The sequence below is a fragment of the Anopheles nili genome, chromosome 2 (assembly GCF_943737925.1).
Source record: "Anopheles nili chromosome 2, idAnoNiliSN_F5_01, whole genome shotgun sequence".
Taxonomy (NCBI): domain Eukaryota; kingdom Metazoa; phylum Arthropoda; class Insecta; order Diptera; family Culicidae; genus Anopheles; species Anopheles nili.
In genome coordinates, this window is record NC_071291.1 from 17,765,479 (window position 1) to 17,791,056 (window position 25,578).

At 49.8% G+C, this 25,578-nt stretch overlaps 4 protein-coding genes across 4 annotated transcripts; 1 reads left to right on the forward strand and 3 right to left on the reverse strand.

Annotated features, from left to right (window-relative positions):
* Window positions 1-1,457: 1,457 nt before the first annotated feature.
* LOC128730939 (nucleolin-like) lies at window positions 1,458-3,641 on the reverse strand (the record flags this gene model as incomplete). Its single annotated transcript, XM_053824034.1, has 2 exons — window positions 3,555-3,641; window positions 1,458-2,228 (listed from the first exon to the last, which is right to left on the reverse strand). Coding segments are annotated over exons 1-2 (858 nt in total), but the record flags the coding sequence as incomplete, so codon positions are not given.
* Window positions 3,642-4,969: 1,328 nt separating this feature from the next.
* On the forward strand, window positions 4,970-8,828 carry LOC128720579 (symplekin). Its single transcript, XM_053814253.1, has 4 exons — window positions 4,970-5,056; window positions 5,140-7,765; window positions 7,837-8,579; window positions 8,655-8,828. Exons 1-4 carry the CDS (start codon window positions 4,970-4,972, stop codon window positions 8,766-8,768), a joined length of 3,570 nt encoding a protein of 1,189 aa, XP_053670228.1. The 3' UTR covers window positions 8,769-8,828.
* A 151-nt stretch (window positions 8,829-8,979) lies between these two features.
* LOC128731699 (protein Aster-B-like) lies at window positions 8,980-10,236 on the reverse strand. Its single transcript, XM_053824830.1, has one exon. The coding sequence runs from the start codon at window positions 10,231-10,233 to the stop codon at window positions 9,118-9,120; it is 1,116 nt and encodes a 371-aa protein (XP_053680805.1). The 5' UTR covers window positions 10,234-10,236; the 3' UTR covers window positions 8,980-9,117.
* Window positions 10,237-12,388: 2,152 nt separating this feature from the next.
* LOC128720355 (peroxisomal N(1)-acetyl-spermine/spermidine oxidase) lies at window positions 12,389-14,515 on the reverse strand. The gene is made up of 3 exons (XM_053814019.1): window positions 14,297-14,515; window positions 12,636-14,006; window positions 12,389-12,571 (listed from the first exon to the last, which is right to left on the reverse strand). Exons 1-3 carry the CDS (start codon window positions 14,513-14,515, stop codon window positions 12,389-12,391), a joined length of 1,773 nt encoding a protein of 590 aa, XP_053669994.1.
* Window positions 14,516-25,578: the final 11,063 nt, after the last annotated feature.

Below are 25,578 nucleotides of genomic sequence, written 5' to 3' on the forward strand. Positions count from 1 at the left end.
CCCTACGCTAAACTAGAATGGCAAAAATCAAAATGGTCTACCTTATCTTTGACATCGTGCACAAAGTTCACTGACGCATGGGTTTTTTCAAACAAGACGAACAAAACTTTCATCCAGATTTGCTTCCACCGTCCACGTGCGTTTCTTTTATTGTTTCGTTTGCTTAAGGAAAAATATATTTATATACCATGCAACACCTACAAAAATATGTGTTGGCATTTACGTGTTTTTACTCTAAATCGCATTTTGTTTTCTTTCTTAAGGGTTTCTTCATCTCCTGCTCTTTGTACATCGCGCCTTGTACCTCGCTATTGACTATTTCTCTCATCACCTTGCCTTACGAAATAATCCGCTTAGTAGTTTATTGTTGTAGAAGAAATATATTTTCCGTCCTATAATCCCTCGCAAGCTATTGATGCATCTGTGAAACTGGACGCTTAGAATACGCCAAATATGTGTTTAAACGCCATTTGCTGGATTGTAGAACTGATTTTCAATATTAATGTGAATATTCCGGAGGAACAAAAATGAACGCCTGTTCTGCTGTAGATCTGTAGGTTAAATCGTAAAAAAAACTGAACATGTATCGAAAAGCATCGCAAAAATGTGAAATATGAAATAATTGACATGTATCATGTACAGCAAAGTCCTTTCTAATAAACGCTATGTAAGGTTAAAATGCAACCTTGAGCTAACTGGTGTTTTTGGCTCCTAATTCGAATAACCAGAAAGGAATCTACATCTACGCATCAAAAACAAGTGGTTAACGTAAAAATGTAAACGAAATATAACAACTATGTGTAACGGGAGAAATCCTTCAAGTTTGAACTGATGCGATCTACACCTACGTTCGTGGGTTTGCTGAAAAAAAAAACTAAAACGAAGTTACGTATTTTGCATGTTTTGGCAGCAGCTCAGCAAGCCGCACTCGTGGTGTCAATCGCAAAATATCTTGGTATAAAGGAATAAAAAATGTTCTGATTGAGAAAAATGTGTTCTAGGGAGCCGATTCCACAGTGGCCGCTTCATTGGAAACAATCTTAGGTTCCACTGAAAAGAGATAAAAAGAATGTTTTCATTGATCTGCTACATGGCACTCTACCTACGTGTTTTAACTTACCATTCGAGCTTACTTTCTCCGTTACATTGTTTGCTGTCACAGCCGTATCTACGCTATTCTCCGTTGTGCATTTGACCGGTTCCACTTTGTTCGTCAGGGTTTCTTTCTCTGCTTCCTTGGGTGCGTCATTGACATCCACCTCACCAAAAGGTGATTCTTTTTTGGCCTCGGTAGGTTCTGAACCAACCTCCTTCACTGGCGCGACAACCTTAGCTTCCTCTGGAGCTGCTTTCGGAGTACTGTTACCGTTGGTTTCATTGGCCGCTGCAACGGAAGCCTCCTTCTCGCTGGATACTTCTACCGTTGGCTTTTTGGGCTCGGTTTCGGCTTCGGGTGTCGTCTTGGAAACGTTGGCTTGAGGAGCATCATTTGCTGCTTCCGATGACTTGTCGCCGCTAACAACATCAACATCCATTTTTTCCTCCACGGGAGCGCCATCCGTCTGTGATGCTCCGGCATCAACTGCCTTACTTTGTACATCATTTTTCGTCGTCTTATCCTCTTCTTTCGTCTGGACCTCCTCGACGGCAGGCTTTTGTGCTGACGAACGTTCTTCTACTTTTCTATCCGGAGTAGGCTCCACCTCAGCGGTGCTTTGCTTAGTTTCAGATGCAGCTAATTCCTTTTTATCTCCATCCTGCTGCGGAACAACCTTCTCCACCGTGTCCACTCCATCTGATTGGGGCGGTTTATCAGCCTTGACAACCACGCTGGGCTCAGGCTGTTTGGCAGTGTCCATTTTAGCAGCTTCGGCTGCCGAATCTGTACTATCCACGACAGATTCTTGGGGTTCCTCCTCAGGTTCGTGGGATTTCATCAGATTCTTGGGCTCTACGTGGCCACGTTTTTTCGGTGTCGCAGTCTTCGAGTTAGGAGTGGTGGCCGCTTCTGCCTCCTGCCCTCGTTTCGGTGTGGTCGTTGTACCACGTGCTCTCTTGGCGGGTGGGGTGGCCGGTGTTACCGGTGTCGCAACAACACCGCCTCCTCGTGCGCTTGAGCGCGTACGCCGACGTCCGTCCTCCATATCCACCGAGACACCGAGTGTTTTCAATAACTCTTCACTCTCTTTCTGAAACGCATCCGCTTTTCTCTTTGGTGTACGTTTTGTCTGCAATCGATAAAGAAAACACAACATAAATATATGTATCATATGAATTCTTAGCTCGAAACAACGTCAGATATTTTCCATGAGCTTTTGTCAATAAACCCTTTCCATCTAAGAACATCCGTCACATGCGAGAGGGCCATAGACAGATAAAATTATGGAAGAAATTCAAAATTTCAAAACGCTCGCAATGCCACAGTATAACCGTTACCACAGTGCTGTTCGCTGACGGCACAACGATTTCCCGCCTTCTTCGACTGTGACATCGATGCACCGTCACCAACACGCACGCTCGGGTGTGGATTTATGCTGCCCTCGCGTACGCACACTTGTTGCTTGACAACGGGCAATGATCAGCTTCAACTGCTGGCCAAATTTCATCTTATTTTCCTAAACTAGCTTAGGGAAACGCTATACTTCGCGATATCATCATAACCTGCACATGTCCCGGTGCAGACACGTGCTAGGATCATAGCGTAGGATTACAATTTCGTGAATAGAAATTCGATCTTCCAGATCTCTGGTGCATCGCCACGTTTACAGATTTCTGCAACACGCAAGATGCGTTTGAACGTGACTTAAGTTATTTAAAATGACACGAGAAAGGAGTAAATTCCCCGATCTCTTGTAGACAACACACGACTATGTTTTTAAGGGATGAAAATCGCTATTTTATTCTGCATACGTCATTGAGAAAACGTGCGCACTCACAGCGTAATATCTTATTTCTCCATCGCAGCGTCAATGCACGCGACGGAGCGTTCCATAAAAAAATATACCAGAAAATGATTGCATGGTTGATTGTTAAGTAAACATGCACACAACGATACTGTGGCGTCTTGTGAAATCACGTCTCCACCCGCAGAGCAAATGATAGGCTGGACGTTTTCCGATCAGTTGACACAAACCAGAAATCGACGGTTTAAGAGAATCGTTTTTTTTTTTCTTCAAAACTTTAGTTGAAATAAGAAATTATATGACCTGCTTGCAATACCGTGCGTACGTTTAAGAGCGAATTTCGTAGCCTCCGTTACCTCACGCATCGCATGCAACCCCCCCCCCCCCCTACGCAACCAAGCGATATTACGCACTCTCGAAAATGCACGCCATACCACCACCATCACGATCACCCACGGCTGCGCGCGGTTGTCGTGATCATTCGATCATTCCGGTACCAAAAAACATAATAGTCAACGGCAAACTACTTGCCTTCCATACCCTTTTCTATGACATTTGCAAAATGACCGCAACAATTCGCAGCCGCCTACTTGGATGATTGGCAGCTTGAACCCATGCCGCAACCTTCTACCATCTGCTGGTTCCACTTACCGGTGTTTTCACTTCAACCGCTTCGTCAACTGCCGGCTGCGCGTTCGCAGACAGCGTTGTTGGATTCACTGCATTCGCTTCAGACATTTTTCGTCGTCGTCTAGACTGTTCTCGGTTTCCCGTAGGTACTTAACGCGCGCACACAGCAAAGAGCGCGATTTCCACCAGCGAAAACTGTACCCGTCTATGCACCGCACACAGCAGCCTTGCGCGCTTCGTCACCACAGACCGTCTTATGCTACAGAGACGCCGCGAATTTCGCGCGTTGGCCTTGTGTTAAGTTTTCCCCGAAAGGAAACACGCGATCCAGCCGGACAATGCAGTGAGGTGTCCTCGGAAGACCGCTTTTAGAATGAACCGTTTGGTTGCAACTTGTTTTTGCCTGCTTTTGCTCTTTCACCACACGCTCTGCCTACGCGCAGCAGCGAACATAACCAAACAATGGGAAATCGAAGTAACGCAACGAGTTTGTGCTAAATTTCATCCACCACAGGTCGAGTGTCGTTCTTACAGCGAAGCGCACCGAATCAAACTTTATTGCGACGAATGTAAATGTAAAGAATTAAACAAAATTTAAGGAGCGTTTGTTCCGAGAACGCTTGCACTTCTTTTGGACTTTCTTTTTGCTCTTCATAAAAATTGTACTCTTCTTCTTCGTTCTCGCTGACTTTGGCAAATACAGTGCCAGTCAAAAAAGTGCGGCATCAAATAAAATTATATTACCGTCAAATATTCTGTTTTGCGGGGGACTATATTCTGTACCCAAAAGCACAATAACGGCTGAATAGTGAAAAAATAGATTATATAAACTTTAAAAAGATTTACTGGGAGAAAAGGGCCGCAATGTTAGTATAACTAGCGATCTTTTTTGAGCGTACTTGTCCAGTTACAACTAGGCGTCAAAATACCCATCATATAAAATGTCACGCTTCGTTGACAGATGCATTAATTACATCATGCTTTCGTTTATCCAGTAATGCTTTATTCGTGCATTCGCGGGCTTTTTTGCCCCCTTGCGATGTCCTAAAAGATTCACCAATAAATAAGGATTGGCATAGGGATAGCAATTAATAAGTTATTAAGAGTAATCAGCAGGTGGAGGCCAATAATATGGCAATTTAAGTACATCCGTTGGTTGTAAACACGATCACGTTTCCCATATGGGTGTGCAGGCCACCTATGAAAAACGCTTCACAGGATATGCGAAGAAACGCTTTATTATGCCGCTTGTCAAATAGCAAATTGTTTTCGTATAATTTGACATAAAATTCAGAAACAGCGAGCGTAAATCAATTGTAGCTAGCATTTAATAACAAAAGAGAAATTTATAAAGAATAATAAAAGTTAAAACTAGGCCGCAGGAAGCCTTTAGAGTATTTTCGAGTAGAGCCAGACGATTTCGGTTCTCTACAACTATGGAGAACCTTCTACGAGGATCGTCTAGCTTCAGTGAAGCTGCTATGCTTTTTACGGATGAAAAAATTGCAAACGCAAGAAGCAAGGTGGGAAAGCGCGGTGTTACATATTATGATGAACGACCACGGACTTTCACGGGTTTACTAATTTCTTTCCCCTTAAACTGCAGATTGTAGAGGCTCTGAACGAAACGCACACAGCAACGGCATCCCAGAAATGCGAAAACATTGCCAAAATACAGGAACTCCTCTTGCACACAGATGTCGAATTGTTGAACGAATTTCTGGAAGACGTGCTGGCTTTATCTCACGATCCGAATCTGGATGTGCGAAAGGCTATTGCGGGATTCATAGAGGAGGTTTGCAAACAACACATCGAACTGCTACCGAAAGTGATCGGGACACTCTTCTCACTACTACGCGATATGGCCGCAAATGTCACTAAGCGAGTCATTCAAGGGTGCGGATCGATCTATCGTTTAGCGATACAGTGGATCTGCCAGCTGGACGACATACCGGAAGAGGTAGAGCAAGCCTGGAACACGCTTTGCCTGATGAAGATCTCGATTTTGGACAAGATCGATGACGATAATGACGGCATACGAACGAATGCTATCAAATTCCTGGAAGGTGTCGTGATTCTGCAGACGTACCCGGACGAGGACAGTCTTAAGCGCGAAAACGATTTCTCGCTCGAAGACGTGCCTCTGACAATGAAGCAGATCCGCCGGCGCAAGCTAGAAGACGAGGCAACCAACATTTTCGAGCTTCTGCTGCAGTTCCACGGTGCATCTCACATTTCGTCCGTAAATCTGATTGCCTGCACAGGAACACTGTGCACCATCGCCAAGCTGCGTCCATCCACTATGACGCGGGTGGTAGAGGCGCTTAAAAACCTGCACTCAAATTTACCTCCGACGCTGACGAACTCGCAGGTCAGCTCGGTACGTAAGAATCTGAAAATGCAGTTCTTGAATCTGTTGAAACATCCCGCCACCTACGAACATCAAGCCACGATCGCGCAAATCCTGCTCGATCTAGGTGCTTCGAACGGTGAGATTACGCGTGCCATCCCGAAGATGGACAAAAAGGAACAGCAAAGGCGAGCAAAGCGCGCCCTGGAGAACTCGATGGCCTCACAGCTTGCGGCAAAGCGCGCCAAACTGGACGAGCATATGAGACGGGAGAAGGACGAGCACACGAGTGAGAACCGTGATCCACCGCGAACGATGGAAATCGATTATGATGAGCTGAACGAACAGAAGAATCGCTCCAACAAGCAGAACGAGCAGTTTCTGTCGGAAGTCCTGCCCAAGACGGACGTCGTGATGCAACTAGTGCTGTCCAACATGGACAAGCTGTCGGAGCAAATGCTGCACAGTGCGAAACCTAGCGTGGTGCTAACGGTGGAGCAGTACATACAGAATATTACTCACATCTTGGCTGCTCAGATGAGCGACGTTAAGGTCGGTCCTGGGGCGAGTTGCTTCACGAAAGATCCTCCGATGAAGGTGCGCATTAGCGATGAGGAAGAGAAGAACATCATACTGTCGGGCAAACGGTCGACCGACACGTTCGTCGATCGCTCATCGACTCCGACCACCGCCGGTCATGCAGATGATGATCTACCGGAAGCTGGAGTCGAGGATGAGGAAGATGAGGAAGGGCTTACGGAGGAGGAACGCCAAAAGCTGGAGGCAACTCGGAAGCTGCGGGAAACGCTGGAGCGTGTAAAAGGTGGCACGGCGGTTGGTGGCGAACCGAAGCCGAGACAGCGAATTAAAATGCCAAAACTGCAGGAAATCACAAAACCCCTACCAAAGGCCACCAAGGAAGCGTTCCTAACGGATGCCGTGGAGCGGATTTTGAAGGCAGAAAAGCAGGCTCTCATCGGCGGGGTTAGCACGCAGCGAAATCGCATCATAACGGCTTTCGGATCGTCTTTCATTAATCCCGTCCGCGACGTTATCTTGGAGCACATACTGGAGGATCTTCCGAAGCGGATCGAGCTGGCATTTTCGTGGATTTTCGAGGAATACGCTCTCATGCAGGGCTTCACGCGCTACACACACGTTAAGCACGACAACGGTCCACAGTACCCGTACACTCAGCTGCTCGTGCGCCTAGTAACGAATGTGATGGAACGGCCGAAGGATACGTTCCGGCAGAAGGAATCGCTGCTGAAGCGGTTGTATTTGGAAGCGCCTCTGCTCCCGCAGGATTTGATCGATCTGCTAGTGCGTATGTGCGAGCTGGAAGAGTTGTCCGATTGTGGCATGCAAATTGCGAAGGATCTACTCATCCGCCGGCCGCCTAAGGAGCGCCAGTACCTGGACATACTGCTCAAGTACTCGTACTACGAAAATGCCACCGTCCGCGAGAAAGCCATCGAGTACGTGATGAACGTGTTCGCGGTTCATCGTATCATGACGGAGGATATCGAGAAAAATGCGCTGATTTGGTTGGGATATCTCGAGAACGAAAATCCATCGGAGCCGATGTTCGCCGCTGAGTACGGACGATCGGAGCTTCCGCGCACGTGGACAGAAGAACTCGCCAAGGTGTGTCTCGGTCTGTTCCTCGAGGTTATGGTGTACGATCAGACGCTGCTCATGCGCTTCTCGGAGGTGTACATTAAGGCCACGTCAGAAATGAAGCGAGCCGTGATACGAGCGATCGAGGGTCCAATCCGGAAAATTGGCTCCGAGAGCGAGGAACTGCTGCGGCTGATCGAGCAGTGTCCGAAGGGATCGGAAACGATCATCATTCGCATCATCTACATTCTTACGGAGAAATGTAAGCATGCGGGAAATAGCAGCCAAGTTGAGATAATATTAACGCGTGTCTTTATGTTTCATTCTTTTTAGCCATTCCCTCACCGGACCTCGTAGAACGCGTACGCACGCTCCATCAAACGAAAGTGTCGGACGTGCGGTTACTGATACCGGTAATAAATGGGCTGACGAAGAAGGAAATCCTAGTGGCACTGCCAAAACTGATCAAACTCAACCCGGGCGTGGTGAAGGAAGTGTTCAATCGATTGCTGGGAATCGGTGCCGAGTACGGTAGCGCTGAACTGCCACTCTCGCCAGTCGAGCTGCTCGTTGCGCTGCACACGGTCGAGATGAGCAAGGTGGAGCTGAAGTTCATCGTTAAAGCTACCTCCCTGTGCCTGGCCGAGAAGGAGGTGTACACGCACGACGTGCTCGGCAACGTAATGCAACAGCTACTCGAAATCGTACCCCTGCCAACGTTACTCATGCGCACCGTCATACAGTCGCTTACACTCCACCCTCGGTTGGCCGGGTTCGTGACAAACCTGCTGCAGCGGCTCATTCAGAAGCAGGCCTGGAAGCAGAAGGTGGTATGGGATGGTTTTCTGAAATGCGCCCAGCGTCTAACGCCTCAAAGCCTGGGCGTACTGATACAGCTACCAGCGCCACAGCTGCAGGATGCGATCACAATCTGTCCCGAATTCCGCGAACCGATGTTGGAGCATGCCCGGGAAATCATGGAGCATCAGATCGGGCACGTGTCGCAGCAGGTCATGGACGTGCTGCTCGGTATATCGCCATATTCGACAGCAGAAACAACCGAGCTCCAAATTGTTGTAAGTTTTTTTTTGCGCCACTCCAGTGTCCGGTGAATCGTCGCTCATCTGTTTTATTTTGCGATTTTTCTTCAGGGCAACTACAGCGAAGATGCGCCAATGTCCTCGCACGTACCGGTCAAAATAAAACAGGAAAAGGATCTCGAAGTTCCGGCAACACCAGCCCCGTCGTCGCAGGGAAAGGAGTAGCAGAAAGGAACGAGAACCAAAGCTAGCAACAATCGATTGTATCTGATGTTGAAAGCTCCGAACGTGGCCAGGCCAGTGTACATTACAATTACCTTGTTTGTTCTCAATCAACCGACTTTGACGGAGAGATAATAAAAAGGAAGAAAACGCAAATTCTACGCAAAAATAAATGTATATTTTACATTAAAATATGTTTACAATATTTGCATCTCGTCCAGGGACAGCGGACCACTACGACAATCATTCACGTTGTCGGCAAACGAATGGAGAATCGAATAATACTAACCCTAACAAGGAACCACCAAACCAACTAGGACCATCCTATCTGCTCTTTCACGGGCGCCGGTGCCTACCCTGCACCAGTGCTCGTGGTACCGTTGTCAGGAATTCGACACAACTTCGTGCAGAGCACGCTAGCCTTGTTCAACATTTCCGTAACCGACGACAGAACCCGCTGCCATTCGAGCATCTCGTCGTTGTAACGCGACTCCTGCTGCTGGAAGATCATCAACCAATCGTTACGCGTTCGGACGGTTTTCGCCAGCAGCAACGAATCGAGCTCCTCGCTGTGTTCCAATCGCGACACCCGTTCGATGTCCTCCATCTGCAGTAGCTTCGCGTAGAGCGTTATGTTGACCACGGCCAGTATGAGCAGCATGATCGCCACCAGCCTCCGATACCAGTGGGATTTGGAGCTGGCCTTCTGGGCGGTTACACCAGCGGCCGCATGCGGCACCCGTATCGGTTGCTTTACTTTGGTATCGGCAATGGTGATCGTTTCCTCCAGCACCTTGTTCTGGGTGTGTACGTTGCGCCGCGTACGCCGGCCCTTGCCCTTGGCAGGTGGAATGCAGTACTCGCTTTGCAGGTTGCGCAACAGCGAGGTGTAAAAATCCTCCAGCCCGACCCAGGTGTTCTTCTCGATGAAGCCCTTCACGAAGCCGAAGATGGACTTCCGGTAGTGGACCTGCGCGTGCACGGAAAACACCGTGTGGTTGTCGACCGTACGCGACATGCAGTAGTGCTGCGTGACGTAGAAGCTGTCCGCGTACGGGATGCCACCCTGCACGGCGGTCACATCTATCGCGTACAGCTGGCTCGGCAGAGAACACTTGCGCATCACCTGCGTTTCCGTGACGTGGGCATTCTTGGGTCCGATCGTTTGCGTAATGGCAATCGTTAGCGTTACGACGCGCTCCTTCAGCCCGTCCTTGTTCAGCTTCCACTCGCCCGGTACCATGTCGGTGGTTTTACGCACCTCGTGGAACTCCGTGAGGAATTTGGAGCGGGAAAACAGCAGCTCGAACAGAACGTCCACATTGATGGGTAGGATCGTGTGCACCAGCTGACGGCCACTGTGCAGCGAGTCGCATTCGGTCGGGTTTGGGGGTTCCGACTTTTCCGGCTCCTCGTCCGTCGTATCGGACGAATCCGTGGCCAAACGTTCCGCGGGTGACGACACCATGATGGTAGAATTTAAGGTTTCGCTGCTGGCAAAAACCTCCGTCCTTCGTCACGCTATTGTTATTAAGTGCGTTTTCACTCTCGATGCTCAGCGACCGCAAGCAGCAAAAGACCTATCAATTTCGATAACATAGAACGAGTACGGTGATTCACAAGCGATTATCAACAACCAAAAAGGGGCCCGAAATTGATAAGGAGTTTCTTTTTTCACTTAGCACAGTAAGATATGCCCTTGTACGGTGTGGTGACGCGTCACGGTTCTCTAATGATCGTGCTCAATAGCGTGTCACTTGCGTAGCGTTTTTTTTTTTTCACGTGCATCTATACAGCTGCACTAACGATACTAGAATTTTAATGCAAAATGTTACTAAATCCCTTCTCAATCAACAACACCAACCAAAACAATTACAAAGACGCATACACGCATCGACATAACGACGAATGTCAAATCTGGCAGGTCAGCTGACTGCAGATTATTCAAAACAATTGTCGGTTAATGTTTCTACTAGACGGTTTATTGCCACGCCAAAAATTCAAATGGATAAAGTAACTACATTAAAACCATGCCCATCATGAGCTAACGTGTCTTCTTTTCAAAATCGAAACCACCTTCTAAATCCTAGCATACGGTGATTTCAAGGATATCATCGGTTTGCGAGTGTCCTTCGTAGCAAAAACGTACATATGGATTGAACAGTTGCCAGAAAATCCTGATTTGAAGTATAACAAAGCAACTATGATGGTGATACCAGCAGCGGCTCTGTTAAAGAATTCAATTTCGTCTGGAACTACCCATTAGTAGATGCCCACGACCGGTTGTAACTTTTTCTGGAGCATGCCAAGACCAACAACCGTTTATAACGACGTATGATTTCCATGCAAACTACCGAACATACAACAGATCTCAATTGCTTTCAACAATTCATTTGTAGGTTTTATTAGTACATTTTTTTGTCGCAAAGATACTTTCGTTTTTAGCAAAATACTTTTTTTCCGATCGCTACCCTCCCAACAGGTTCCTCGTCCGATTTATTGATAATGCCTATCACGTTTGCCGTAACTTCCTATCCGATTACTCTATCGCTCGCTATGTGCCAACGGTTTGCTTGGGTTGGTAAGAAATCTTTAAGAAATCATAAACTCATCTATAAATAACACATTCAAAGGCGCTATCAACCTACACAAAATGCATTCGAATAATTCACTAATAATGAAGCGAACGAAAAACATCGAACTCAACAGCTACAATATGGGTAACAAAAGGTAAACGTAAAATATTGCCTATTGATATAACTGATTAGGCTCGCCAAGCAGAAGTGTGTGGTACCGTCCTCTACTAGCTTATATGGTTGAACCGGCATGAAATGCATGATAATAATGCTAAGCGACTCTTCGCTGGGGAAGACTAGATTGAATAGAACAAAAAAAACACATAAATTAAATAGAAAACAAATCCTACAGCAGAAACCAAGCCTCTGCTTTGTTGCTAAATAAATACTACAAAAAGTGTGCCACCACGGAAATGGGCGCCACAACACGATCGATCCTTCCCACTCGATTATCCTTACAATAGTTTATCACTTATGCTCAAATACCCTACACGCATTTGATTGTAGACTTGACGTTCCCTCGCTGAACGGAATCGGAGGTCAGAAAGTGTGCGCAATTTAAGTGTACCCTCCGTTCGAAATGATTCCATTTTTCTGCTGCCTATCTTTGTCATGACTGGTTGATGATGTTGCAACAGCGTTCGTAAAAGAGGAAAAAAACATTAGAACATGTGCACATACCTATACCGATCGATCATGGTAGCGTAAGTCTACCCGACACAATCGCTTAGAAATAATTCAACGTAAGCTAAACGAGCCCGCTTCTTGTTTTTGGTAAGTTACAGATTCTACCTTCCAACTTGTACACAATTAAGCTATTAGGATGTTTGTGCCCTAACCTGGTTTGTTGCATGGTACACTGGGGGTAAGCGATACTGTTCAGTCAGTTTGTCCTTTCGTCAGAGGAGTTAAAATTCCAAGAGAAAACAATAACGAATACGAACAGAAGCGCCCAATCGAATGCACCGAAACGGGTGAAGCGCGGAAAGGTAACACAAAACGGCTGATCTCCGACGCGTTCCGAATTGTGGAATGCACATAGGCGCACTAATCTAGCGCAATGCCCTGAATCCACGAGCTGAGATCACTGCTGTCCGATTCCATCACAATCTCCTGGGGAGAGTCCGGCGTCAGTAGGATCTGAGCCGCGGTTCGCCCGCTTAAGTAGGCACCGTGCACCGTCGAGTAAAAATTCGCATGCGTATGCTCGCCCGCGAACATCACCGAGGGCTGCAAAGAGACGCAAAGATCGTTTGTTGCATGAGCCGGGATGAGAATGGCGTTGGCAGCTTACCTTGGATTGATGGGGACTCGAGTAGAGCGGTTGGGCGATGTTGTCGATGTCGTCCTGCGAGGCTCCAACGGCGATGGCCGTGTACGAACCACGGCTGAACGGTTGTCTCCTCCAGCTGGTGCAAACGCACCGCTTCGGTTTCGGCACGAACGGATCTTTGAGGAACTGGCGCAGGATCTCCGTGCACCGTTCGGCCACGATCTCGTGCGACAGTGTCTCCATGTACTCGGCCTCCCGGCCCGATATCCAACCGAGCAGTAGCGTGTCGGAAAGCTTTGAAAAGGAGTATATCTTCTTGAACCAATTCTCCTTCAGCCACTGACCGTCTTCCTGGTTTGGCCCGTCCGAGGACTCCGCACCATCGTTGCCCTCGATCACTTCTCGTTGTTCCCAAAGCAACATTATTTCACTGATCGTTGCGTTGAGAAAGGGTCGATCGTACTCTAGGAATATCTTGTCCACCGTGCCAAACAGCAAGCTGTCGATCGACTCGATCTTGTACTGGGGCAACGCGGGCACAAACATCGTTTCACCCTGTTCTTTTAACACCCCCAACGGAAGGGTGCAAATCACATGATCCGCCTCGTAAACGTTCCCATTTTCGCACTCCACCACCACGTTGGCCGTAGAGGATTTAATGATCCTTGCGGTTTCACTCGATTTCTGTTCCTCCGTTGCTACTCCGCCTTGTGAATCTTCACCCGCTATCGGTGCCTCGGTGACGGTGCGATCCGAGTCATCCGATTCGTTCCCATCGTCCTCATCCTCCTCGAGAATCGTATCGGCCGCGCTTCCCGTCATCGACGCTCCGGCCCGTAGTGCCGCTTTCCGTTTCCAGTGAATCCGCCGCACCGGGCACGAAAGAACGATGTTTTCTTTTGGCAGATTGTCGCACAGCGGTTTCAGGATGGAGCTGTACCCGGTGGGCAGCACAATGTTGCCTCCCTGCAGCTCCGTGTAGCTGCCGAGCTCGAGCAGATCGATCTCGTCCATGCTATGGCACCCGGTGATGCACGTTTCCCGCTTCAGCAGGCAGTCAAATATCAGCTGACGCAAGCGCTTCTCCTTCTGGCATTCGACGTTGTTTAGGTACAGCTCCACCTCCAGGTTGATGTGTTCGCCGACGCTGTGAATGTCGGGCGGTGGCAGATACTGGCACAGAAAGTACTCCTCACACCGCCGCAGAAAGCACACGTACGCTTCGTAGATTTCCTGCAGTATCTGAAACGGGACCTGCTTGCCATCCTCGGTCGCAGCAACTACCTTGTGTGGTTTTGGTATGTTGATGATGCTGATCAGCCCGTGCTGCATGGCCAGCTCGAACATTGGGTTGCCAAGTACACCGTGGATCCAATTTGCTCCTAGTTCGATCTGCAAACGAAACGTTGCGTTTTAATAGGAAAATAAGTTCCCCATGCGTTATCTCGGCGCACCTATCGAGCAAAACCGAGTGTTATCGGTATTACTGGCGAAAAAAAAAATGCACCCTAAAAAGACCCACCCTTTCCGGGATGCACTGTCGGTGTAAATAATCGATTGACCGTGTGGATCACTTACATAAGCAGGCGCCAACAGAAGCAAGGCAACAAAAACAAAACGCACCTGCATGGTCGGTACCCTCGAGAGGGTTCAGGGTAATGGGGAAATGATGTCGCACTCACCTTTTGCGATCCCATATCGATCGAGACGATGCGACCCCCGACCCGGTTGCGCCCCTCCAGAATGAGAAAATCCCTGCAGCCGTTTTTCGCCAGGTGGTTGGCCGACGATAGCCCTGCCATTCCGGCACCTATTATGAGCACCTTGCGTTTACGTTTGCTCTGCTCTTTGGTCATCGTTTCGGTCGCCTTGTTGGTCGTCGCTGCACCATCGTCACTCATGGCTGTGTCCGTTTTCCGGGGAGGGTTAGAGACACCGACTCACGGAACAAGGAGAGGGGGTTAGGTTTTCACCTGACGAAACACTCCGCACAGCTGAGGATTTCTGCACTTCCTGTATCCGTGGCTGCACGATAATCCGACCCACGCGGCACCCGGAAACACGCCGGTCGGTACGGGTTTTGCTGAGTTATGCCAGCAAAACCTTGGCTAGCTGGGAAACGACCAGCTTTCTGTGAAATCGGCGACGAAAAACGGTTCCGACAACAATACTGCTCTCCGAAATTTCCAAAACAATAAAGAAAAACAGAAATCGAAAAAAGAAACTACGAAACTTTGACGTTTCTGATTCGGGCGAAAATCGGGCGAAAAGTGCATTCAATTTGCGTCGCATTGGCGATCTAATCTAATGTTTCAACTGAACTAAATCTGTTTTAAAATCATTAAATGAATAATCTCACAAATGTACTCTGAGACAAACAAGAACAGTTAATAGTGGATTATAAAGCCTAGAGTAAAGATTGAAGTTGATCTTGTAAGCCACTCTCGTTCAAAGTTGAGCGTATGCACCAGCGAAAACATCGAAAACACCGCAACTGCATTTCACCGTTGCAAATGCATTAATTGTTAGAAGAGTGTAAATTTTAAAATTCCCACTTCATTTTAAAGGAATATATTGTTATGTTAAGATGAAATTGATGAGAAATTGCATCCTGTTATTATTAGTGAGCTTTGGGATCAATGGTACCCATTTTAAAGCTGCTTTAAAAGCTTGATCTATTCATTTGATTCATTTATAAATTCTCGAATATGCTTCCTACCAATAACCAAAACTTGTGAAAAATTCAACAACTTTAAGAAAATGCTTCACCACCTTCAGCAGATGTCTGGCTGGAGCAGTTTTATTCTTCTTTACAGTGCTAGCTCTAATTGTTTGAAAACTATGCATCTGTGTATTCAAGCAAATAATAATGCAGCCAAAAATCGAAGAAGAATTAAACAGAACATATACTACACCACTGCAGTCCAGTACGTCTGAGAATAGAATACAAAGTTTTCATGTGATTTCTACCACAAAGGAAAACATCCCCATGTGCGCTTCGAAATAGGAACAACATCATGCTCCAACATGCCAGCATGAGCGTGTTAGTACCCGCTTAAGTCGCAGCCGACCGGTTTCGGGTGTTTTGCTGTAAACGCTGAAGTGAAAACTGACGATAAAAATAAAGTCCCAACCGACGCGGCTCACCGTAAGACGAGGCCAGGAAGAAGCTGCAAAAATGAAGTAAAACAACACGTCACATCGGCATCGGCCGGCATCGGTTGGGAAGAAAGGAAACACGCCACCGGCAAACCGGCATCGATGACAAAGCCGCGAAAATCGTGCTGGCCAAAAATAAACGACCATGCTTGTCGCCGTGCCTCAGCGACTGTAGCCGCGTAGTGATGCCATTCGTGCCCGCTAGAAACACGCGCGAAGAGCACGCCGGCGGTAAGAGTAAAAGTAATTGGAACAACACACCACTAGACCCGTAGGGGGGGGGGGGGGGAGTTGATGGGGGGATGGAAGGAAAACGGGAAACCGGGCCTACTTACGGCCCAAGCACGCCAAGCACTTCCAGAACGCGAACGCCAAGTCCAGTGCCACCGGGCCAGGCCATTAACGAAAGCGAAGCGAGAAACGGCGCACGAGCAGCCACAACAAATCCAACGTCACGGGCAAGCGAGAAAGAGAGAGAGAGAGATAGAGCACAAAGAGCAAGACCAAAAAGACGATGTCTGATGGATGCAGCATCCAAGGAGGCCGCTTGCATCGCCCGGAATGATGAGTCGCCGAGCGGTTCTTTGGAGGAGCATCTTGCCCTTCTTCATGTGTACGTGTGTGTGTCTGGGACAGGAAAAGGCACACAGCTGGTCACATGCACCGGGCGGAATCGTCCGGTTTCGGGGGCTTTGCTCTTCCGTTGGCGTACTTTGCACATCGCTGAAACGTGATGCAGGCGAGATTGAGATGCTGACAGAAATGCACGTACACGTACACGCACAAACACATGCATACGGTTACCTAGAACCAACCCGGGAGTCGATCGATACCGTGCAGCTGTGCGAGAAGGTTTGGCCAATGCAAATAGGCAGCGCATGTTTATGCGAGCCCCAAAAATGCCACCGGAAACGAACACGCTACGTGTCTGTGGTGCTGATGAAGGATCACGCAACTAGCACTTGCGAATGACCGATCGCTTGGGAGCTCGTTTAATTGAATTGAATGTGTTTCTTTTTAAAGTACGCCGGTGGAATGCTAAGCCACGGTTTATTAGTTTTCCTTCCGTAAGAAAGTCTGCCTCCCTGCCTGCTGGTGGGAATAAGCTTGGCAAAGTATTTAAAACACTGTAGCACATTTCCCGCTGTGGCTCGATTAACCAAAACAGCCACGCTCCCGTCGGGAAAGTTTGGTTCGTTTCGTTCGCAAATCATTTCAATTTCCACCGATGTTTCGTTCCCACTTCGAAGCGAGAAAATCCCTTCACTAGTTTGGAGTTTTTCCAGCATTTCCCGACAGTACTCCACCCCCAGCGGCTTACTCAGAGTTCTGGTGCCGTTGTTTGTTTTGCTCAAATCGAGTACACAATTGGAGGCTGCAGGTCGATCATCGATTTTCATTTCTCTCCCCGTTCGGTGTGTTTGAATCATTTCCCCTCAAAACCGCCGACACCTCGAGAAAGGAAGCACATTTTTCCCGTCGGCATCGGTGCCGTTTTTTCTAACCTCATTTGAACTTCCACCATCATCGAATGCATCCCCCTTGTGCCTGTGGGTGTGTGTGTGTGTGCGTAAGGGGGTGTTGCTGTGTTTTCTCGGGGTTTTCACCTTCATTCTTACCGGATGTTGCTCACCTCTAGCGGGCCATGTGTGCAAGCGGACCAACGAACCGTCCGCTTTTCCGTTCGCGAAAGGTCCGTTCGTATAACGCTCGTTTACGTCAGCGTCGTAATTATTAGGCAATGGGCGGAATTGCCGTGGCATAATACGTGGCCACACAGGCAAACGCTGGCGTTTGGAGCACCCCAAAAATAAAAATAAAAACACTCCCGGGCGCGCGCGCGGTGGGTGGGTGGGAAAATGTAGCGCAAAAACAAAACAAACTCCCTCCCTCCCCTTTCAGAAAAAGTGATCGGAGAGTAAGAAAAACGAAACTAAAAGCGCCAAACGGGTAACAGGAACGGAACGGTGCTGGTGTTGGTGGCGAAAAAGAAAATCGCGCTGGGGAAAAAAAGAAGAAAAAAAAACACAAAACGTCGGTGATCGAGAAGTGATCGATCGGGAGATCGTTAGTGGGTGGGTGGGTGGTGGGAAAAGCGCTTCCCGACCTCCCCGACGTATGGTTTTTCCGCTCGACGCTCGAAAAACACATGCCCAAAAGGGTTGCGAAAAACGGGGAGGTGGTTTGGGTGGACTCGGTGGAAATCCCCCCCCCCCCACCCACGTGCCACGCGTTTCTTCTTGTGTGCGAGATAAAAAAAAAACGCGCACGCCCACCAACAAGCGGCCTGGTCCGGAAAAGCGGCCGTGGAAAGAGCGCGATGGAAATAGACCGCGATGCGATCGGCGATGAGGATGAGCCCCCGCGTGCGTGGGGCGTCGGGTGGGCGGAAAATGAAAGATGTGGTCCGATGAAGGGAGGAAGGGGGCGTAGGACACACGAAGCGGGTGGTATAAATAAACATTAGAAATAAGTTTTCCCCGAAACCGAAACGTTAAAAGCCGCGTCACGACGCGCGCAGCGGCGAAAAGAACCGATCTCGCGGGGATCCAAAAAGCAAGAAGAACGAAAAGCAGCACCAAAACGTGGAAGGCGGTTGGTCGAAGTTTTACTGACCCTTCCCCCCCCCCACCGGCTTAGGGGCAGGGAGGTGGACGTAAGGGTGGTTGGGAGCGGAAAACGTTAAGATAAACACCAAGAAAACGAAGCCCGCCTGAGGGTGGCGAGACAAAAACGAGACGTTCGCGAGCGTCAGAACCGCCACGCAAAAATAGGGTGGTGGGAGAGTGCCGAGGGGGAACTCCTTGGTGGTGGTGATGAGGAGGAAACCTCCCGTCAGAGAAGACAACAAGCGGAAGAGGAAAAGCAACAAAAAAGCACGCCACCATTCGATGGAACACGCTCGCGACACGCAACAAACGCAAACGCGCTTCTGCGTCGCCCTGTTGCCGATGTTCCGCGCGTTTTCGCGTCCCTGCCCGGTGGTGGAGCTCCATCCTCGGGGGACAACCCTCACGCACCCCTCTCCCGCACCCCTCTTCGAGATCATGAGCGGTCGGTCGGGGTGAGAAAGAATTTCGCTTTTTTCGTTGCGTGGTGGTGTGTACGCGTGTTCGATTTTCGTCTTTTCTGCGACCGCGGTTTAGGGAGGACCCATGGGGGTGGTTGGGGGGGGAGTGACCCCTCCCCCCCTATAGCCATCCCTCGACCCCCTGCTCTCAGCAACTGCGAAAAACCGGTTATTTATTCTTTGCCCTCGCCCTCGTCTGGCGAAATGGTCGTCTCTCCGGTGGGTAGGTCATGTTGGTCCGATCATCCGTACGTCCCGGCTGGGGCGTTGAGTTTCACGGTGAAAAAGAAGAAGAGAACACAGTTCCCCACTCCCCCCAACCACACACACACAGAGACACGCGTGCAAAAAAAAAACGACAAATCGAATCCAGATGGCAGCGGCCGGTTCAGTTGAGTCGATTGTGAGTCTTCGGTTTTCAAAACAGCGGTAGGATTGTGGTAGGATAAAAACAAAAAAAAAACAAGAGAAGCGTATGTTTCGATCGCTCTTTCGCTGACCAGATGTGGGCAAGAATGTAGCTCTACTCTACTGGCCGCTGGCAAAACGGGCACATTCGAGTTCCCCCCATATCCGCATGTGTGCCAATGAATCGCTTTTCCAAGCCCGGCTGGTGTCGCGCATTCCCTAATTCCTGGCTCACCTGGATCGGTCGGGGCCGCTGCTGCTGCTGCCGCCAACACGATCAGCTTTCGAGGGTCAAGTTGAGCTGCATGCTTCATCCAAAACAACCCTCCCCCCCTCCAAAAGCCAAAAGGGTGGCCAATGCGACCAAATTCGACCCTTTTGTTTCCATCGCTCATTCATAACAAAAAACCCCGACCCGAAACCTCGACTCGCCTTCGCTGGCTTCCTTCCTTCGGTTGGCGTGTGGCGCTTCCGAATAAAAAAAAACCGGAAACCAAACACCTCCACCATTCCACCGTGCCTTCTCCCACCCACCCACCCACCAGAGGTTTTCTCCTTTCACACGCAACCAGCGAATCGGTCGGCCACCGGGCAGCGTTAGCGTTAGCGTCAGCGTTTTCCGGTTCAGCAGTTCAGTTGTGCATTCAGGCGCTCTGCCCACCCCTCTCCCTTTTTTGACCTACCCTTCCCTTGGTGGTCTCCCTCCCCCTTGGTGCGACTGACATTGAACTTTCGTGGCCACACTCTGGCGCACGTTTCCTTGCGGCGAAAGCGGCGTGTGCGTGTTGTCCACGCAAACCCGTGGGGTCACGCAACGCATCCACGCTGGGTGGGAAAACCGGGGTTAGCGGAGGGTGTCTGGTACGCATGCAAATCATTACTCCTCGCCTCTTTCTCTCTCTGTCTCTGTCTCTCTTTCCAGACCCGGTCCGACACCGGGCGTGACGGAATTTACGGCCACTGGACGCGGTTTTCGACAACTGCCGGGCGATCGACGTTTGCGCGATGCACGCAAAGCGATGCAATCTGCTGCGAGTGCATTCGTAACGGTACACCCGCGTACGCTCTCTCGCTCTCGCGCGTTTTCCCAAAGTGCCCCATATCACGCTGTTTCGTGGGTTTTATTTTGGGCGACCAAAATCAAAAATTGCGCGCGCGCGCGGGCAAATACGTCACGCGCGTGCCGACGCATTACGTGACGTGACGGATTCGCGTTGGAGCTTTTCTTTTCGTTTCGCGTTAGCGTTTTTTTTTTGTTCTGCCCTTCCGGCGGTGAGGCTTTCTTCTTCTTCTTCCTCCTCCTCTCGGTTCGTCTTATTGTGCCTCTTCTTCGCCATCCGCTTGCGTTAAAGATCATGCCCGCGCGATGCACAATCCCGACAGGTTCAACGTCACGTTTCTTCCTTCTGGCGGCCATTTCTGGTTCTGTCGCTTCTTCTTCTTCTTCTTAGACTGGGTTGGTTGTCCTCGTGTTCACCGCCATGCAGTCGATGCAACCGTACGTTGCAAAAACACGTTACCCCGTTCGTAGAGCGGCCGAAAGCGGCACAAACCAAACGGAACAAAACAAAAAAAGGGCAGCCATTTGCATACCGCCAAACGCGTCTCTTTCTTTTCGCTTTGTTTTATCGGGGGGCTTTTTGTTGTTGTTGCACGTAGCAGATGTTTTAAGCACGCGGTTTGTGTGTGTGTGTGTGTGTGTGTGTTGCTGTTGCTGATGCACCTCGTGAACCGCAGTTCAAAGCGGTGGAAGTATTAGCGTGCGCTGGTTCGTTTGAGGTCGCCAGCCAAATCTCGCTACACGTGCATTTGCGCTGATATATATATATATATATATGTGAAGCATGACTTAAGGCTCGCCGAGGGGATGAATGAACACCACATGGTTTTGTGAAAACACACATGTTTCCGGGCACACAAACAGAAGGGCATTTCCTTACGATCTGTGTTTGAGAAACCAGCTAAAGAGGTCGCTCTTTGAAGGGCTGTTTTTTTTGTGTGTGAATGTCCGCGTTTTTTTTTCGAGGCCAGTTTGCGAGGACCCACTCCGCAGCAACACCATGGAGTCGGCGGACGTCGAAAAGATTGCCTTCGAAATCGAATGGCGAACCCGAATGGCGAGAAAGAAGAACTGCAACCAGCGCTGGCAAAAGATCGATGGATGGTATGTGTTTTTTTCTTAAACAGACTGGACGACCGAGCCGATAGAGGGCCGCCCTCGCGAACTTGGAAACCCCGTCGAGTGGCCGGTGGTCCGCGCAAAAAAAAACCGGTTTAGCCCGCCCGTTGCGGTTCCATTTTCAGGGTCTGCGTGGAAGCGCAAAATAAAACAATGAATGCCAATTACGCCGCGTTTTTCATCGCCGCGGATAGGAGGCGCACGCGTGGAAGCGTGGAAACACGCGGGCCGCCCACCTCATCATCCCTTGCTCCTTTGGGGGTGCCAAAAGCGAGGGAGCGAGAGAGAAAGCAGAGCCCATGCGTGCGCGCGCGCGTGAGAGAGAGAGCGAGAAACAGTGAGTGAGAAAGAAACGAAAACAACCGAAGAACGCATGTTTTCTAGCTCAGGACGAGCCTGGTGGCTTCTTGGTGGTTTTCTTGCCCCATACGCGACAAGCAATCTCTTTCACATTCTTGAACAACCCCCTAAACCCGCCACAAACACACACACTCATACGGAACTCTTGCGTGTGGCGGAAAATGCTGACGCGTTCCGAACCGTTCGCTCCACATAGGAACGTTTCTGGGCTGGGGGGAGGACAGAAGGCAAGGAGGCAAGGCCCGGGGACTCGACTGACCGACTACCCCGCACCGCTTTCCACTCCCAACCACCCACCACCACCCACTTTGCAACCCCTACCGAGGCGAGTTGATGGCGCAAAGCACGCACCCCGTCACGAAGCCCACCCATACAGACGCGCGTAAAAGCTGCAGCGACCAGTGAAAGAGAGAGTGCGAGAGAGAGAGAGAGAGAACACACGCGCGCGTGTGTGTATGTGCTGGGGGGGTAGCGTGTGAGCCAACGCGCAACCCCGTGAAAAATGGGGAGAACGAGCGGTTGCGTCGACAGCAGCAACAACACCAACAACAACAGACCGGCCGTTTAAATGTGACGTCACGCGCGAGGCGATGCAAACGCCCCACCCTCAACGCGCCGTCTGCATTCCAAGCCCCCCTTCCTCCTCCTCCATCGGGTCCACCACAATCATCATCATCAGCATCATCGTCATCGCCGCCGCTGCTGGCGGTATCCGGATTCGTTCGCTGGTCGCCCCCGTTTTTCTTCGTTTTTCCTGCTTTTTCTTTTACGCGCGCTCGCTCTCTCTCTCTCTCGCGCGCGCGCGCCTTTTGTGTTGGCTATTATTTAGGTTTTTTTTTGCGCGCACGTCCTCGCACTCTTCGGGCCACTTTCGGGGCGGTTCTGTTGCGGCGCCTTTTTCGCGTCCGTTTGCTTTGGTCGCGCGGTTCGCTCGCGCAGTAGCGTAGGAGTCGCGTGGAGACGGTGGAGGCGCCTGGTACGGGGTGCAGACCCACCACCAACCTCCCACTGGTGGGGGCTGCCATTGCCAATGGCGCTCTTTTACTCATTCGCTGGCGAGGTTAAGAAGAAAAAGCGAACGCCGAAGCAGCGTCAAAAAACCGGTTCCACGCGGCGGCAGCATCGGATCGGGATGGGTTTGTGGCTCTGTGGGTGTGTGTGTATGTGTGTGTGCCAGAAGTATGCTGCCGCGGGTGTTCCAACATACCGCCAGCGTGAAGCGGGTCTTCGGTGAGGCGTTTTCTGCACGAAATGCCCGAGAACCGGCAGCCTTTCATTCGCTTTAGGCGGACGTTTGCGTTTTTTTTCTCTTTGAGCGAAGGAGGTTTTTCTCTCCGAGGAGGGTGGAGATGGTAGAAGAGAGTGGGAAGGGTTGAAGCAAATCGGATTCCTCCTCCACACTAGCAACACCAGCGAGCTGCGGGACTCGTAATAGTACGAGCGGAACCAGACTCGTCCCGCTGTTGGGGTTGGGGTTGAGAAACATAAACAAAAAAATCACACACTCGCACACAATCACGATTGACTCGATGTCGTGCCTCGGTACATGTGGTGGTGTGTGAGCGCTGCTATGCTTGCTGCGATCGGTGGAGTCCATCGTGATGGGAAATGGGAAAGAGAAAAGAAAGAATGAAAAAAAAAAACAACACAAAGAACGCCCAGTACCGAATGGCGATGGAAAAACGGCAACGCGGCCACGCTTGCGGCCCTTCCACGCCACGAGAAAACTGACCGTGTTTCCGTGCCGTCGGTCCTGAAAATACACGACATACGACGACTCGAAAAGCGATGCTCGAAAGCACGAAAACCACGGATGGTTCGAATATTTGTCAGGCAAAGTCGCGCGCGCGTTCGCACCATCGATCGATCGAATCGACCTTAGCAGGCGGCGTCTGGAAATCGATTTTCGGGCCCGGTTGAGTTATTGATGGTGGTTGTCCGGGTTGGCTTGCTTGTTTTTTTGGAGCATTTCCTTTGCCCGTTGTGCTTGAAACTAATGCACGAGGGTTGTGCACAAAAAATGCTGTCAAACGGGCGGAAAACAAAATGAGAATAACGGAGCACTAGCGCAAGCTCTTGCTGTGCATGTTTTATGAGCACCGACAGAAAGTGCCATGTTTCATCGTTGAGGTTATGTATTTTAAAATGTCCTCCCGCCGTAAACCAAACTATGTGCATAATCTGCACGCTATTTTTAGCATAGTTTTAGCACCTAATCAAGTAATTATTATATCTTAAACACCCGAAACTACCGGTGCGTAGATTCAACATCAAGGATACTCTAAAAACGTACACCATCTCCCACCAGGCCCTATATATATATAGACCGTGTCGGCAAAAAGCCCCTTTAAAATAGTAAATAATGCACCCCGCAACCCGCGTTGCAGGACATCGTTTAATATTTGTTTAAAGTGCCTCAGTTTTAAGCACCCCAGGGGTACACACAAACCCAGGCCTGCCGTGCGCTGCTTCTGTCAATGGCACTCGAAAGACAGCCGTGTAACACACATTTCGTACATATCGACCTGGTCATCGAGGCATCGAGGCTGGGAAAACCACCCACCTGGGAGAGGTTGAGGGCGGTTCTCGCACGGATGTTGTGCTCTTGGTCCGCTCCAGCCACCCCATCTATCTCGACCGAGCCCGTTTGGCCGAATGGTTTGGATGGTTTCATTTTTTTTATGCTCCTGCTCCTGCTGCTGTTGTTGCTGTGTCTTTGCGCAAAAATATCGATTTTTCCACCACGGGAAACATCCACGTCCGTATTGTCTGGTGGATGCTTTCTAGCGTTCTCTCACTTCGACGCCCTTTTCAAGCTCGCTCTCTCTCTCACTCTTGTTCTCGCGCGCTTGTTATCGCCGTGCCAGTATGGCTCGTAAAATCCTCCCTCAGTAAATAAGGCCAAATGCGGTTTCACTGGCCCGCCGGGAGTGCAGCCGGCTGGAATGGAGGATGCCGCTGTCGGTTTCAGTGACGGGACACGGTTGCAGCTTATGTACGCCAAAGGATGTGCTCCTTCAACCGTCAAGGATCACCAACCCGCACGCACACACACACAGCAAGAGCGACTGGCTTTGATAGGGCGGTGGAGAAGCTGCAACCGAAAGTAGGAAATTTTCATTAAAAAATTCAAATCTCACTGCCGTTCTCCCATACCGCTTCCTGTACGTGACACCTAATTTTGGGAAAACTTTTACTCCCCAAAACTCCCTCGAAAAAAGGGGGGAAGTAGACTGTTGAATCGAACGGGGTGGGTGGCAGGACGAGTAAAAACTCGTGCAGTTTAGTAGGACCCTCGAGAGGGAATTTTACGAGCCCAACAGCGTGCCAGTAGGGCCACCGACCGGGTGGTTTTAAAACATGCTAACAACTTTTAATCTACACGCACCGATGGGGGGATTGAATGGAAAAGCCACGAGCCCATTTACGCGGGCGCTAAATGGACACCGGAACCGGGTGTTGTTTTATTCACCCAAAAAAAAAGAAAACAAAACACCACTGTTAATGGAATATTTATTGCCGCTGCAAGCGCCCACGGGTTGGGGTCATAAGCTTAAATCGCTCCACCCGGTTCGCGTCGGGACGGCAGAAAAATACCGTTTCCAGACGTTCCACGAGCCAAAAGTCCCGCAAAGTCCCGCGAGATTCCCGCACAAGTACACCAGCACCACGTCCGTGCCACGTTTGCCTTCATTGCTGCTCATGCAACCCCCTGGAACGAGTTCCCCAACAGCGCGACGATCGCACGCAAAAGCGCCAGGACACGATCACGACCACCACCACCACCC

Bases quoted from the DNA above. Each gene is read 5' to 3' on its own strand.
- LOC128720579 (XM_053814253.1), top strand. From the start codon at position 4,970: ATGGAGAACCTTCTACGAGGATCGTCTAGCTTCAGTGAAGCTGCTATG. The intron at 5,057-5,139 runs GTGGGAAAGCGC...CTTAAACTGCAG, and splicing joins TTGCAAACGCAAGAAGCAAG to ATTGTAGAGGCTCTGAACGA. The intron at 7,766-7,836 runs GTAAGCATGCGG...CATTCTTTTTAG, and splicing joins CTACATTCTTACGGAGAAAT to CCATTCCCTCACCGGACCTC.
- LOC128731699 (XM_053824830.1), bottom strand. From the start codon at position 10,233: ATGGTGTCGTCACCCGCGGAACGTTTGGCCACGGATTCGTCCGATACG.
- LOC128720355 (XM_053814019.1), bottom strand. From the start codon at position 14,515: ATGAGTGACGATGGTGCAGCGACGACCAACAAGGCGACCGAAACGATG. The intron at 14,007-14,296 runs GTGAGTGCGACA...TTTCGTTTGCAG, and splicing joins TCGATATGGGATCGCAAAAG to ATCGAACTAGGAGCAAATTG. The intron at 12,572-12,635 runs GTAAGCTGCCAA...GTCTCTTTGCAG, and splicing joins CGAGTCCCCATCAATCCAAG to CCCTCGGTGATGTTCGCGGG.